The sequence below is a fragment of the Gekko japonicus genome, unplaced genomic scaffold (assembly GCF_001447785.1).
Source record: "Gekko japonicus isolate JY-2015 unplaced genomic scaffold, Gekko_japonicus_V1.1 scaffold2966, whole genome shotgun sequence".
Lineage (NCBI taxonomy): Eukaryota > Metazoa > Chordata > Lepidosauria > Squamata > Gekkonidae > Gekko > Gekko japonicus.
In genome coordinates, this window is record NW_015169268.1 from 36,904 (window position 1) to 53,229 (window position 16,326).

Here is a 16,326-nt window from a genome sequence, read left to right on the forward strand (position 1 = left end):
CCCCCCGGGCCCCCTTTCCCCGCCCGGGCGGCGCCGCGCCGGTCCCCTCGCTCGATGGCTGGCACAGCGGGTGACAGAGCCCAGGGCGGCCGGGCGGCACCATGAGGGGTGCGAGCCAGCAAGGCTGCGCTTGCCACCACTTGTTCCGCAAAGTCCTGGCCAAGTGCAGCTGCTGCCCCTCCCGGGCACGAGGTGAGTGGTGCTGGGCGCGGGCACCGTCTCCCCCACCCCACCCCGCTTCCCTCTCTGCGCCCCTCTCCGTGCGTGGGCACGGCCTTTTTTAAAAAAAACTACCCCTTCGTCTGCATGCATAGACGTTGCTCTTCTGGCTGTCTCCGAGTGGGTGCCACCTGCCGAATGGCCATTTCTTGAAGTGGGCATCATCGTCTGGCGGCGTGGGCATGGGCGTTGCCTTCCCTGGTTCCATAGCATCACCTGCCTTGGGGGGGTACCTTCTTTGGGTAGAGCTGCTACTGCTGGGGCACTCACAGCCCTTCCTTGGGGATCATCCTTTGCAGCGTGGGGGTGTCTCTTGCTGCCTTCTTCCACTGAAGGGCATCGCTGCCCATGCTTGGCACCGGTCGCACTTGGCATGCAGCAGGGTTCTTTCGGATAGGCATGACTTTACACTTGCAGCGCTGGCATTTGGAACGGGATCTGCTGACATCGAGGGCTATTTCTTCTCCTATTCTTGCCCAGCGTAAATATTAGCTGGCACGTCTTCCTCTTCTTCTTTTTTGCTTTGAAAAAGGGCAGCTGCCTGCTGCCATTCTCCCCCTGATCAAGGAAGGGTTCTGTACTAGGGGGTATACTGAGCTTATCTGAGATCTGCCACTCCCTTGTGGCCACAAGAGAAGGGCACCAGCAGGGGGATGAAGTGGGGGCCGGGTATGTGCTAAGAAAAGTTTGCGGCAGGAGTAGGAGGCACGTTTGGGTCGTGGGCGGTTGGATGTCTTGTAGGCTGTGGGGGCAGAGGAGAGGGGTATTTTGGGAGTTTGGTGCAGGGCTTTTTTTTGCATATGAAGATGTATTTTTAGAACATGTGTACCTGCGTAAGAATGCATCCCATGTGTGTGGGGGTTTTTTTTGGGGGGGGGAGGGTTCCATGTGATTGCCAGTGTCTCCATGTTGCACATCTCCCAACACTGTATGTAGGTTTGTGGATGCGCTTGTGTATTTGGAAGTGCCCGAGATCAGTGTGAGCACAGATCTGTTCTACATTCAGTTGGCATCTAGGCGTGTGGAGGGGAGCACGTTGGGCGAAGGCTTGTGCAGGCAAGAAGGCTGTCTCTCTAGGTGCATGTCTGTGTGGGAGAAAGGGACCGTCTGCACGTGTGGGAGGCGCTTTGCATGTGCGCAGAGGCCATTGAGCGGAGGTAGCTTTGGAAGGGGGTGTCTTCTGTGGTTGCATCCCAGGGCATGTATGACTCTGTTTTGTCCGTGTGCCTGCACGTTGGGCAGGTTGCATGTCACTCTGTGGTTGGTGCGGTGCTCTAGGCACAGGCTTGAGAATGTCCAATACACTGTGTACACTGTGTATGAGCACGCCGAACAACGTCAACAGCGATTCTAAAAGCATCTGACATGCCCGGGGGATGCAACTGCGGGGCTTTGCTACGTGTGTCAGCCCCCAGGGGATATTGAGTGGTACTGGGGGCACAGCAGTGGCTGGTCTTCAAGAGCTGGTGGTTCACTGCTCTTATGTCCCTGGTGTTTGCTGCTGTCCCCTCCCCCATTTCTTCATCGCCCTGATGTTGGTATTAATGGGATTGGATTGTATAGGTGCTGGCAGTTGAGGGATTCTGGGTGTTTTTTTAATTATTGTGTGGTATTTTATTATATTTTTTCTGTATTGGTCGTAATCTACCTTTAACCATTTATGGGGAAGAGCAAGATGAAATGTATATATATGGCAGGGCCGAAGGCTATTAGGAATGAGGTAGAAAAAGGATCTGAGCGTGCCATGGAGCTCTGTTTGGGGACAGGGGTTCAGAGCCCATACCTGGTGCCCTACAGTCAGCCCTGTGGTACGCAAGCCCCATTTTTTATATGTCACTCCCTTGCTGACCTTTTTGTTGTTGTTGTTGTTCAGTCGCACAGTCGAGTCCGACTCTTCGCGACCCCATGTGAAGGCTATTAGGAATGGGGTAGAAAAATGATCTGAGCATGCCATTGAGCTCTGTTTGGGGACAGGGGTTCAGAGCACATACTTGGTGCCCTACAGTCAGCCCTGTGGTACACAAGCCCCATTTTTTATATGTCACTCCCTTGCTGACCATTAATATCTAGCAAATACCTCCCAGGACTGTTTCCAAGGAGCCACTTTCTGCCTGTGTTCTTCCAGCTCTCTCCCCAAGCCCACCTTTTCTCCAATGCCTTGAGCTCAAACTCCTAGACTCTTTTCCCCAGCTGCAACACTATGTAGCTGCCCTTATTCCTGACCTTTAATATCTAGCAAATACCTCCCAGAACTGTTTCCAAGGAGCCACTTCTGTCTGTGTTCTTCCAACTCTCTCCTCAGGCTCACCTTTTCTCCAACGCCTTGAGCTCAAACTCCTAGACTCGTTTCCCCAGCTGCAACACTATGTAGCTGCCCTTATTCATATTCAATTCTTTCCCCTCACTTCGACCTGCTTTGTTGAAGTGAAGATTGTAAGAAGTTCCTCAGGGCAGGGACCTTGGTCTGTTATGGCCGTTCAAGACGTCGCCACGTGTACTGATGGAGAGCCAGTGTAGCATCATGGTGAGAGTGTCATTCAAATTGCGACTTGCCGTGAAGCTTACTAGGTGACTTTGAGCCTGTCGCTGTCTCTCAGCCTGTCCTACCTCATAGGGTTGCCTTGGTCTGTTATGGCCGTTCAAGACGTCGCCACGTGTACTGATGGAGAGCCAGTGTAGCATCATGGTGAGAATGTCGTTCGAATTCCGACTTGCCGTGAAGCTTACTAGGTGACCTTGGGCCTGTCGCTGTCTCTCAGCCTGCCTTATCTCATAGGGTTGTTGGGAAGAGAAAATGAGGAGGGCAGAGCCATGGGTCCTATCCTGAGCTTCTTTGAGGAACGGCAGGGTGAAAATGTACTTAATAGGTATACTACTAATAAACTCCCAAGTAGTGAACTGGCTATGTCAATGGCTTTCGAGCTTCCCATCTTTAGGGCACCATTTACGTATGTTGACTTCTCTGCTGTGGAACCCCTGTACAGATGCCATGGAACCCCAGTGTGTTGTGAAGGATTCTGGGACATGTTCTAAGCATGTGGTTCATGCAGGGCAGGGGCAGGCCTTTGGGGCCTCACTGGACTACCTAAAGTGTCCCTCCTCAAAATAGTGTTGCCGGGTTCCTCCTGGTCTCCGGCAGGGGATGGCGGGTGGGGTTGCTAGATCCAAGTTGGGTAACTTCTGCAGATTTGGGGATGAAACCTGGGGAGGACAGGGACTTCAGTGGGGTACAATGCCACATAGTCCACCCTCCAAACTATCCCTTTTCCCCAGTAGAATTAATCTCTGTAGTCTGGAGATGAGCTACAATTCTGGGAGGCCCAAGTCCCACATGGAGGTTGGCATCCCAACCTCAATGGTGGGGCATATTTCTAGGACAGCCGATCGACACTGTAATGAAATCTTAGCCCAGACTCCCCCAGTGGATGCATGTTGTGGGGGAAGATAGAGAAGTGGTGGGGAAAGCTGTCCTGCAGGGAAAATGCTTCTCCCCTATAAATGAACGTTTTTTGTTGTTCAGTCGCGCAGTCGAGCCCGACTCTTCGCGACCCCATGGACCAGTTCACGCCAGGCCTTCCTGTCTTCCGCCGTCCTCTGAAGTTGGCTCAACTTCATGTTTGTTGCATCGATGACACTGTCCAACCATCTCATCCTTTGCCGTCCCCGTCTTCTTTGACCTTCAATCTTTCCCAGCATCAGGGTCTTCTCCAGTGAGTGCTCCCTTCTCATTGGGTGGCCAAAGTATTTGAGCTTCAGTTTCATTATCTGGCCTTCCAGGGAACAGTCAGGGTTGATTTCTTTTAGGATTGACTGATTTGATCTTCTTGCAGTCCAAGGGACTCTGAAGAGTCTTCTCCAGCACCATAGTTCAAAATGAACGTAAAGGCTGTTAAATGGATATGTCCGTGGTTTTCAATCCAGCCTGGTCTTCTTCTTGGCTCCAGTCTGTGGTGGCCTTTATGGCCTGCATTGTGCGTGCCCAATTCATTTAGTCTGTGGTGGCAACATTTCTCTCATTCTCTGGGCTGAAAAGCACTCTGTCCTGTCGCCCAGCCTGAATACTCTGCGGCCTGCAGCTTCCCAATCTTACAACTTGAAAGAAATGGGCTAGAAGAAAGAGGAACGTGTAGGGTTGTCACTTGCTGCCAGATAGGTACCACTTGCCTTCAAGGCTGCAAGGGAACCTTTGAGCAGAACCTAGGTCTGAAGGTGGGACACCCCCTCCCACCCCCCACCCCCAAGTGACTGAAAGTAGGGGGAAATCAGACTGATTCTAATACTGAGGACTGTTTTTTGAGAGGAGAGGGGACTGTTCTCAAAGCAGTCATTACGTTACAGCTTCAAAAGTAGGGATGCCAGCCTCCAGGTGAGACCTGGGAATCCCCCGAAATTATACCTCATCCCCAGAATACATAGATCATTTCCCCTGGAGAAATTGGATGCTTTGGAGGATGGACTCTCTGGCATTGTACCTCACTGAGGTCCCAGTCCTCCCTGGACTCCATCCCCAAATCTCCAGGAGTTTCCAAATCTGGATCTCACAATCCTATCCCCTCATCCCCCTCCGGTGTCCGGGGGGACCTAATAACCCTATTCAAAAGTGAGGCCTTTTCACCAGAGTGGTTGGTCTACATGCCTAAGAAATCTTTAGAAGGATCTATGATGGGCATGTATTTTCAACCTGGTTGAAGCTGGTTTAACGAATTTTAAAAGAATTATGGGATCTGTCATTCTTTTTCTCTGAAATTTTTGGCCTGGGAAGCCCAGGCTCTTCAAAGAACTACAGATCCCAGAATTCATTGGCTGAGATCCAGAATAGTTAAGCAGGTTTGAAAATTGGTTTGAATTTGTAATGGAGACATTATTACATTATCGAATACTTCCAGGCAGAGAGTTTTTGTTGTTGTTTTGCCGTCAAGTCGCAGCTGACTTATGATGACCCCACAGGGTTTTCAAGGCAAGGGACGCCATAAGAACATAAGTGAAGCCAATGTTGGATCAGGCCAATGGCCCACCTAGTCGAACACACTGTCACACAGTGGCCAAAAAAAAATACCAGGTGCCATCAGGAGGTCCAGCAGTGGGGCTAGGACACTAGGAGCCATCCACTGTTGTCCCACCCAACCACCAAGAATACTGTGCATCACATGCCCCAGACTGAGAGTTCCTATCTATACCTTGTGGCTAACAGCCACTGATGGACTTCTGCTCCATATGCTTATCTAATTCCCTCTTGAAGTTGTCCATGCTTGTAGTCGCCATCACCTCCTGTGGCAGTGAATTCCATGTGTTAATCACGCTTTGGGTGAATCTGTTCTAACCCGACTGCTTAGCAATTTCATTGAGTGCCCACGAGTTCTTGTATTGTGAGAAAGGGAGAAAAGTACTTCTTTCTCTACCTGCTCTATGCCATGCATAATCTTATAAACCTCAATCATGTCACCCCTCAGTCATCATTTCTCCAAGCTAAAGAACCCCAAGCATTTTAACCTTTCTTCATAGGGAAAGTGTTCCAACCCTTTTATCATTCTAGTTGCCCTTTTCTGCACTTTTCCCAAAGCTGTAATATCCTTTTTGAGGTGTGGTGACCAGAACTGTACACAGTACTCCAAATGAGGTCGGACCATTGATTTATACAGGGCATTATGATACTGGATGATTTGTTTTCAATTCCCTTCCTAATAAACATAGCACTGGCCTTTTTTATTGCAGTTGCACACTGTCTAGACATTTTCATTGAGTTATCTACTATGACTCCAAGATCTCTCTCTTGGTCAGTCTCTGCCAGTTCGGACCCCAACAAGGTGTATTTATATTTAGGATTTTTGGCTCCGATGTGCATCACTTTGCACTTGGCCACATTGAACCCCATTTGCCACGTTGACACCCAGTCGCCCATCCTTGACAGATCCCTTTGGAGTGCCTCATAATCCTCCCTGGTTCTCACCACCCTGAACAACTTTGTGTCATCACCAGAGGTGGTGTGCCATTGTCTGCCTCCACATCACGACCCTGGTATTCCTTGATGGCCTCCCTTCCAAATACTGACCAGGGACGATTCTGCTTAGCTTCTGAAATCTGACGAGATCAGGCTAGCGTGGGCATGCTGATATAGCGCCCTGAAACCTGTAAGCCACACTGGGATTTGTCATAAGACTTATTTATTTTTTATTTATATCCAGCTTTTCTCCCTGATCGTGGGCACAAAGCGGCCTTTGACATTGTTTCCCCTCCACCACTTAATCTACACAACAACCACCTTGTGAGAGTAGTTTTGTTAGATACTGTAACCCTGCCTGCAAGAGGACCTGGGCGGGAAAGGGTTAAGAGAATTCTGTCACTAGGGTGCATTAACCTCTCATCGGTTAGATGTTGAGCCTCTATGGCCATTGCTTGTCTTCTTTTTCATCTTATAGAGGACCTCTCTTCTTCTGTCTCTTACCTGAGCTTGGAGCTGTAGCAAGTTAACCTTTTTGAAGTTAATCTGTTCACAGTAAGTTAAATGTCCCTACATGAATATGTCATGTAAGATGTGCTTCTATTTTTGTAAGTAAAATTTCTTTCTCTGGTTACCATTGGAGTCAGGTCATCTTTGCAATTTGTATGAATGTGGAGAATCGGGGATACTGCAAAAAGCTTCTGTGCTTTCAAGGCAAATATCATTTTTTTACATTGAACCCGATAAGTTTAGGCTGAGAAATTGTGATGGGCCCAAGGTCACATTGTGGGCTTCCATGGTACAGTGAGGGATTCGCAACTTGTCATCCCAGATCTTAGTCTGACACTTTAACCACTATGCCACACCAACCTTAGTGGCCCATCTAGTTAATGTATTTATTTATTGCGCTTTTAGCCCTCCCTCCCCCGCAAGCAGGCTCAGGGCGAGTTACAACAGCATAATTATCAGTATTATTTATGTATCTATTTTATGGTTTTAATGTTTGTATCATATGCTGTATATCACCCAGAGCCTCCAGTAGCAGGGATTGGGCAATTCATAAGCTTAATAATATAAAACAGCAGTGAATACAGAGTTCAATATATAAAATAACAATAATAAGATCCAATTACAGTAGGAAATTAAAATCAATAGTAAAAGACGATGGCACCATTTGACTCAGGCGACTCTTATCTTCACCTGCTCCCGCACACGTTCCCTGTATGGTTGCAGGTGGACGATAGCTCGTACTGGGAGAACGGTGGATAGAAGACTACACAGATGGAAGCAGAACAGATGACAACAGTAGAGGGGGATGCCAGTATAAGTGAATCTCCATCGCCTCAACCAAAGGCCTGGAGGAACATCTCTGTTTTACAGCCCCTGCAAAACTGCGTTAAGTCCCAAAGGCCCTGGATCTTGATGGGGAGAGTGTTCCACGAGGCCAAAGCCAAGAAGGCTCTGTCTCTAGGCTTGTCAGCCTCCAGGTGGGGCCTGGAGATCTTCCGCTTTTGCAACTGATCTCCGGCTGACAGAGATCAGCTCCCCTGGAGAAAGTGGCTGCTTTGAAGGGTGGACTATATGGCATTGTGCCGTGCCGAGGCCCCTCCCCTCCCCAACCCCCCGCCCTCTCCTGGATCCACCCCCAAAGTCTCCAGGTATTTTCCAACCCAGACCTGGCAACCCTATCTGGCTCTGGTTGAAGCTGAGCAGACACCTTTAGGGCCGGGGATCACCAACAGGTCTTGATCTAACAAGCGTAATGCTCTACGAGGGACATACCGGGAGAGATGATCTTGAAGGTATAGGGCTTTAAAGGTTAAAACCGAAACCATGAGCTTGAGTCGTAATTCAACTGGGAGCCAGTGCAGCTGATGGAGCACCGATTGTATATGTACTCTGACGAGCGTTCCTATAAGAACACGGGCTGCTGCATTCTGGACCAGCTGGAGTTCCCGGACCAGTCTCAAGGGCAGCCCTGTGTAGAGTGAGTTACAGTAATCCAGCCTGGAGGTGACCATTGCATGGGTCACTGTGGCTAGGTCATGGGGGGGGAGAGGGGGCCAGTTGCCTGATCTGGCGAAGATGGAAGAATGCTGATCTGGCCACACTTGTGCTTTGGGCCTCCATAGATACGGAAGCGTCCAAAATCACACCACTGTAGGTGCTTGGTGTTAACAGCCCCCAATAGGGAAGCGTCCAAAATCACACCCTTCACTGTAGGTGCTTGGTGTTAACAGCCCCCCATCAGGAGCTGGGAGCCGGATCCCCAATCCCATTCGCCCTCAGCCCAGGCACAGGCCCTCCATCTTCGATGGATTCAGTTTCAGCCAACTCGGTTTTAACCCCCTGGCCATGGCCTCCAGACCCTTGACTAGAATATCTGGAGCGGAGACCGTCTGTCCATTAACAGATATAGCTGGGTGTCATCAGCATATTGATGGCAACCGAGCCCAAAGCTCTGGACCAACTGGGTAAGGGGGCGCTGCCCATACAGATTCTGTTGGCATTCTGTTTCATAAAGTGGCCAAGAAGTCACCCTGGAGGGCCAAACAAACAGGGCATAGAGGCTGAGGCCCTCCCTGGCTACTGCCTCCCAGCACTGGTATTCAGCAGTTTGCTGCCTCTGTATATGGAGGCTCCCTTCAGTCACCATGGGTAGTACCCACTGATGAACCACTTCTTTATGAATCTCCTGCTGCTTCAGACCAACATGGCTACCCACCCGAATCTATGCACTGTAGGTGCTTGGTGTTAACAGCCCCCCATCAGGAGCTGGTAGCCGGATCCCCAATCCCATTCCCCCTCAGCCCAGGCACAGGCCCTCCATCTTCGATGGATTCAGTTTCAGCCAACTCGGTTTTAACTCCCCTGGCCACGGCCTCCAGACCCTTGACTAGAATATCTGGGGCGGAGTCCGTCTGTCCATTAACAGATATAGCTGGGTGTCATCAGCATATTGATGGCAACCGAGCCCAAAGCTCTGGACCAACTGGGTATGGGGGCCAAGAAGTCACCCTGGAGGGCCAAACAAACAGGGCATAGAGGCTGAGGCCCTCCCTGGCTACTGCCTCCCAGCACTGGTATTCAGCAGTTTGCTGCCTCTGTATATGGAGGCTCCCTTCAGTCACCATGGGTAGTACCCACTGATGAACCACTGCTTTATGAATCTCCTGCTGCTTCAGACCAACATGGCTACCCACCCGAATCTATGCTCATGAATATCACTCCCAGCAGTCAATTCCATGGCTGAATTACTTGTGGAGTAAAGAAGTATTTCCTTCTGTCAGTCCTGAACCTATTTTTCTGACGGTTTGATTGGGGTGCACCTGAGTTCTGTCCAGTTCTTTCATTCTAAGTACTAAGAACTGGGTGCATGCATGTGCGTGCATTCCTCCTGTCCATGTCCGCTGTAGATTTCACGTGGCTTCTGAAGCTCTCGGATTTTCACCAGACCCTAAAGGCTCATTGTTTAATGATTTCCCTGTCTGCGGTGGCTCAAGTGGTTAAGACGCTGAACTGCAGGCTGTGGAAGGTCAGCAGTTCAGCAGTTCGAGACCCGGGTGCCGCATGACGGAGTGAGCTCCCGTCTCTAGTTCCAGCTCCTGGCAACCTAGCAGTTCGAAAGCAAGAAATTGCAAGTAGATAAATAGGGACCACTTCGGTGGGAAGGTAACAGCGTTCCGTGCGCCTTGGTGTTTAGTCATGCCGGCCACATGACCATGGAAATGTCTTCGGACAGCGCTGGCTCTTCGGCCTTGAAACGGAGATGAGCACCGCAACCCTAGAGTCGGACTCGACTGGCTTTCGAGCAAGGAAACCTTTACCTTTACCTTTACACCACTTTAGACTGCTTAATTGATTAAGAGGAAGCTTGAGGGATGAGATAGGAACCAGAGATCTTGGGTTCCAGAAACAGCTGCGATAATGGCAGTTGGTCCCTCATGAAGAAATTAGAATAGAAGGAGTGGGAGGCCAAATGCCAGGCTTCTGTCCCCATGTTTGGGAGTGCGGTCACAGCTTTTACTGGTGTCTCAAGAATGAGTGAACAAATAACGGTATGAATTCAGAGTTGCCAACACCAGGTAGGGAAATTCCTTGAGATTTCGAAGTGGAGCCTGAGGGAGGGGCAGAATTTCGGGAGGGGAGGGAGCTCAGCAGGGATGTGATGCCATAGACTCCTCCCCCTCAGAAGCCGCCATTTTCTCCAGAGGAATTTATCGCCGTGGTTTGGAGCTCACTCAGTCATAATTATGGGAGAACTATAGGCACGGGTCATTTCGTAGAAAAAGAGGTGCAGGAGCTCATTAGCACAACTCATTAGCATAACCTATTTGCATATGCCACACCCCATGACATCGCCGGAAGTGTGTCAGAAGGCAACACCCACCGCTCAGGCTCCACTGGACTCTTTTGGATTGCTAGCTATTGGTGGTGGGGGGGACATGCAACTCTGTCCTCGCAGAGGAGGGAGAGCTTGTACCTGAATAAGACTTGGCCTTAAGCTCCTGCAGGAAATGACCCCTGACTATAGGCCTCTTCTGGAGGCTGGCAATCCTATATCAATTCCCTGTCCTTGTTTAGGGATCTAAGGTGGCAGCCAATGACCCTGCCCCACAGCTTGCTGGAAGAGCTGAAGTATCCAGTGCTTCCATATTCCCAGTCCTCTCACTGTGGTAACCTGTGGTGGAACAACGTCAGTCTAGGGCCTCTTAGAGGACTCACTTTACTGTGAGGGTCTCTGTCACGGAGGGGAACACTGCGTAGGCAGAGCAAGACTTATCCTGGGCTGAGGTTCAAGAAAATAGTGCCTTGTGGGGTATATGGAGTGCTGTTCTGTCAGATAACCACAACCAGTGAGGGGCGGTTTTAGGCAGGGGCAGCTGCCCTGGGCTGCAACCATCTATAGCCTTGCCTCTAGAGGAGAAGGAGAAGAGGAGATTGGATTTATACCCTACCCTTCACTACTCAAAAGAGTCTCAGAGCGGCTTGCAATCTCCTTTCCCTCCCCCTCCCCACCACAGACACCCTGTGAGGCAGGGGTGGCTGAGAGAGCTCTCTCAAGAACTGTGTGACTGACCCAAGGTCACACCAGCAGCTGCATGTGAAGGAGTGGGAAATCAAACCCAGTTCTCCCAGATTAGAGTCCCAGGTTCCTAACCACTATACCAAACTGGCTTGAGCCAGTTTGGTATAGTGTTAAGGGCAGCAGTCTCTAATCTGGAGAACCGGGTATGATTCCCCACTTCTCCACGTGCAGCAAGTTGATTGACCCTGGGTCAGTCACAAGTTCTCTCAGAGCTGTTCTCTCAAGTGCTGTTCTCTGAGAGCTCTCTCAGCCCCACCTCCCTCACAGAGTGTCTGTTGTGGGGAGAGGAAGGGGACTGTAAGCCGCTCTGAGACTCCGAGTGAAGGGGGGGGTATAAATGCAACTCCTCCTCCTCCGGAAGGAAAGGGAAAAAGAAGAACAGACTTCTGCTGCTGCTTGCAGCTGCCTGTCTGGGGGGCTCAGGCAGTTGACTGAGGCGGCGGCAATGGCTCTCTGCAACCAGTTCTCATAGTACATGTGGAATATGGGGCAAAGGTTTCTTTGGGGGGGGGGAAGAAGAATGACTTCAGCCAAGCTAGAGACTTGGCACTTCTCATGCTAGAAATTAAGCCCCAGAGAAAGGTCAGAGGAAGACTGGACCCTCTTCCCTGCTCTGCTCCACAGGATGTTCCTTGAGAATCTGACCTGGGAATAGAGGCTGGCCGTGCCCCAGGCTTCTGTGACTCACCACCCATGCTGCAGCTGGTGGCTCTGGTGGCCCACAGCTAACCCCAATTCAGATGCAACTGGGGCTGCTGCCAGATATAGAGTGTGTGTCTGTAAAGGGGGCAGGATTACCATACACCCTGCCTCCCTTCCTCCAACCTCCCTTGCCCCCTGGCCTTTAACAAATGGAGCATGGAAACATGTTCTGCGATGGCTGTTATGAAATGAACAGCAAAAGCCTGCGGCCCAGTGTGATGGAGATTCCAGGGCCAATCCATGTAGGGATGCCATCTTCCAGTTGGGACCCGGGGATCCTCTGAGACTGCAGCTTGTATCCACACTACAGAGATCAGTTCCCCAGGACAAAATGCATGCTTTGGAGGGTGGACTCTGTGGCATTGAACCCCACGGAGGTCCCTGTCCTCCCCAGGCTCCGCCCCCAAATCTCCAGGAGTTTCCCAGCCTGGATCTGGCAACCTTATCCCCTCATCCCCAGCCGGTGGCCAGGGGGTACCTGGAGACCCTAAATACAAGCCCAGTATGGCTAGGCCTTAGATCTGTCTGTAGCCGTGGCGCATAGGAAGTAATACCTGTGATTTTATATGTTGTGATTTTAATTCAATTACTGTGTTTTAAGATAACTTGTTGATTCAATATATATTTATGTTTTGTAAGCTGCCCTGAGCCTGAGAGGGCGGGGTATAAATTAAACAAATAAAACAATAAAATAAATAAATAAAACACTAAGAAAAACATGTGCAAGGGTGCCTTTTCCTCATCTGAGTAAAAGCAGGCGGCTCTCTTTGGAGCAGAAACAAGCAGAGGTCGGAGGGTGTGTGTATTCCAAGCAGGCTAGGTTTGCAATGGGCGTGTGTGTCCATCCCTGAGAATTCCATTTCAGTTCTAAACAGAGAAGGAATAGGAGCAGTCTGGTAATTAGGCTGGAGGGCAGGGTTGCCAGCTCTGGGTTGGGAAATACCTGGAGATTTTGGGAGTGGCGCCTGGAGAGGGAGGGGTTTGTGGAGGAAGGGACCTCAACAGAGTCCACCCCCCAAAGCAGTCATTTCCTCTGAGGGAACTGACGGTCATCTGGAGATCAAATGATATAACGGGAGATCTCGAGGTCCCACCTGGAGGCTTGCAACTCTAGCTATGGGGAAGGGGTAGATGAATTTTTGGTCAAAATGTCTCCCTGGCTCTGGGAATTTAATGCAATAGACTGTGTGTTGTGTGTGTTCCTACTTCTTAGTGAGGAGGCAGAATTTCATTCTTATAGTATCAGTGGGCTGCCCAAAGCCCTGGGTAGAATGTTTTGCTCATGAAGAACAGAATAGTGGAGTAGAGAGCAGGTGCCCCTCTGGGCTAGGATGGGCCTGATCAAATGGAGGGGGTGCTCGCAAAGTGTAAGGTAGCTGGGCAGCACTTCCAGAAGCACCTAGAATGAACTCACCTGGATTAAGAACTGCCTCCTGGTTATAGACTAGTGGTCATGCATTGGGTTTGGAGTCCCACCAATAAGCCTGAACTGACCCTCTGGCTATCTTTAATCAACTTGATTGTGAATACCAGAGCATGGCTACCGGATATTAGGTGGTAACCAGTGTTCCCTCTAAGCTGAGTTGGTGTGAGCTAGCTCACAGTTTTTTAGCCTCCAGCTCACACATATTTGTCTTAGCTCAGGAAGGATGGCTCCAGAGCAAACTAATTTTTGCAGCTGCCAGATCACTCACTCACAACTTTAATGCCAGTAGCTCACAAAGTGGAATTTTTGCTCGCAAGACTCCACAGCTTAGAGGGAGCATTGGTGGTAACTAATCTGCATTAAGCAGTCTTGTGTGTGTGTGTGACTCTTGAGCGGCCATTGCTTTTGATTCACATTTAGGTTGGCTCAGTTTGCTCATGAAGAATGGATTCTCTGAATACTTCATCGTGAGCAAAGGAATGTAAAATCAACGATGTGCTGCAGAGAAAGGAAGCAGCATTCACAAATTCATGATTCGTTGATTTTGTTGTTCGTTGTTGGGGGGGAGGGCCTGGAGACAGCAGAGACAACACCATGCCCTCCTCCTCAGCCCCCCACAGGGTCACCCTGGCCCAGTCGAAAGACCGATACACTTTATGAAGAGCTGCACACCAGCCAACTGATCAATGGCAGCTGGCCCTTGAAGAATCAGACACCTACTGACTGCTGGCCCTTTGATAGCCAGCTGTCTGACAATCAGTTGCTGGGAAGCTCCATCCTGGGGATGAGGAAGGCTTGGCCACTCCTCCATAAGGCTTCTAGGTGGACGTAGGGATGCTGGCCTCCAGGTGGGACCTGGGGATCCACCGGAATTACAGCTCATCTTCAGAGTACACTGATCAGTTCCCACAGAGAAAATGGATGCTCTGGAGGATGGACTTTGTGGCATTGTACCTCACTGAGGTCCCTGTGCTCCCCAGGCACCATCCCCAAATCTCCAGGAGTTTCTCATCCTGGATCTGGCAACTCTACCCCTCCCATCCTCTGGCGGTGGCCAGGCGGGACTTGGCAACCTTAAGAGGGAGGCCACTGGGCATGCCCCAGGCCTGACTGGCTAGGGCTTGAGGGATGAGGCCAATGAGGACAGAAGAACTCTGGGGGGAGCAGAGCTAGGGGAGAGGAGGTGGGTTAGAGTGGTACCCAATACACAACTGTAAGGCAAGGCGCCATCTTGCCTTCCCTCAGGGGTTAATATGTTTAATAATGGGACTGGCCTTCCTTGCGGGTGTTACCAATTAGTATCTCAGCCTGCCTGGTACCTTATCATCTTCAAGGTCAGAGTGGAAGCGGACCATTAGTTTCCCATAAGAGCGTGTCTCCGGTGATGGGAGGGGGGAAGAACAGGAGCAATAATGCAATTTTCCAGAGCTTTCTCCTGAAGATGGGTTGTGACTGGATGTCATCTACACCTGACTTGGAGGGCCAAAAAGTATAATTGCTGTATGACCCAGAGGTTAGCTAGCTGAGATCAACGCTCCCTCTAAGCTGCGGCGTCGTGTGAGCAAAAATTCTACCTTGTGAGCTACTGGCATTAAAGTTGTGAGCAGGTGATTTGGCTGCTGCATAAATTAGTTTGCTCTGGAGCCATCCTTCCTGAGCTCAGACAAAAAAGTGTGAGCCAGAGGCTAAAAAGCTGTGAGCTAGCTCACACTAACTCAGCTTAGAGGGAACACTGGCTGAGATGTTCATGGACTGCAGGCCTATTTCTGTGCTTCGCAGTTGCCGAGATCGTGGATCACCCTTATCAGAGGCCTTCATTTGGATGTGAGTTTGTACCGCCTAACATAGCTCCTGAATAGTGTTAGACAGATAAAGCTGGCTTTTTTGTTTTGTTTGCTGTTTGATACATGGTAATCTGTTGGCTATATTTTCATTAAACTGTCTGGTTATTTGCCCATTGACTCCTTAATACCAATCCCTGGCCCCTCTTTGTCCGAGGCCAAGAGAAGGCCCTTCAGCTGAGTGAGGCCTTGGTGTATGATGGCTGCGGATTAGGGTTTCCAGGTCCTGGGTGGGAGAGGGGGATCCCCTGATTTTGCGGCCTTTTGGCTGCTGCCAGCCAGCTGGCCTTCGGGGGGGGGGGAACCCCACCTCCAATAGCCACAACGTGGCACGATGTTCCTGACATAATGATGTCTCGCGGAAGTGACGTCATCATGTCGGGGACGTCATGCGGTAACACTCTGGTATTTTGGGCAAAACTCTATGGTTGCCATAGTGTTGTACATATTAGATTCCATGTCAAAAATGAAGTCAAATGAGAAGATCTATGTTTTATTCCAATTAACAGAAAAACAATTGGACCAAATAGTCCATCCAAAATTGACTACTTTCTTCTCAGCATATTCAGGAAATATGCTTCAATTAATAGGAAAACTATTAGACCAAATAACTCATCCAAAATTGACAACTTTCTTCTTTTTCTTCTTCATCTTCTTCTTCTTGAGCCTATTCTGAACATATTCAGGAAATGCATGATATTTTATACATGGACTGACATCATCAAGAAAACAATATTCAAACAGCAGAATTGGTTACAAAAGACAGTGGTAATTTGAGTAATAATCATCTGATTGGCCAGATGTAAAGAAACATATATCTACGGTCAATCTAAGTGTTTACTTAACCTAACCTAAATAATAATGGGCAAGGATTCTTCATAGGAGACTAAAATCTTATCTGACCCAGACATTGAAAGGTTTGCCCTAAGAACTACAGAATCATGAACTTTGTACCTATTATGTTGTCTGCTAACAATATCAGACCTACAAGAGGAAAGCCTTCTATATAACCGGCCTTTCTAACATCCTAATAAAATATTACTTAAAGAATAAATCTATAAAAACCAGAGAAATATGAATATGAACAATCAAGAAGGAAAAACCTATATAT

General features: G+C 49.5%; 1 protein-coding gene across 2 annotated transcripts in view; it reads left to right on the forward strand.

The window, feature by feature from the left end:
* Positions 1–16,326, forward strand: part of ARHGEF25 (Rho guanine nucleotide exchange factor 25) — a 116,133-nt gene that overhangs the window by 20,420 nt on the left and 79,387 nt on the right. Inside the window, exon 1 of one of the 2 annotated variants that reach the window (XM_015416538.1) lies at positions 68–192. The exons of the other annotated variant lie outside the window; for it this stretch is intronic. Coding sequence (XP_015272024.1) covers positions 102–192 — 91 coding nt within the window. The 5' untranslated portion in view covers positions 68–101. Of the gene's footprint in view, positions 1–67; positions 193–16,326 lie in introns of those variants that run through there. 2 annotated transcript variants of the gene reach the window in all.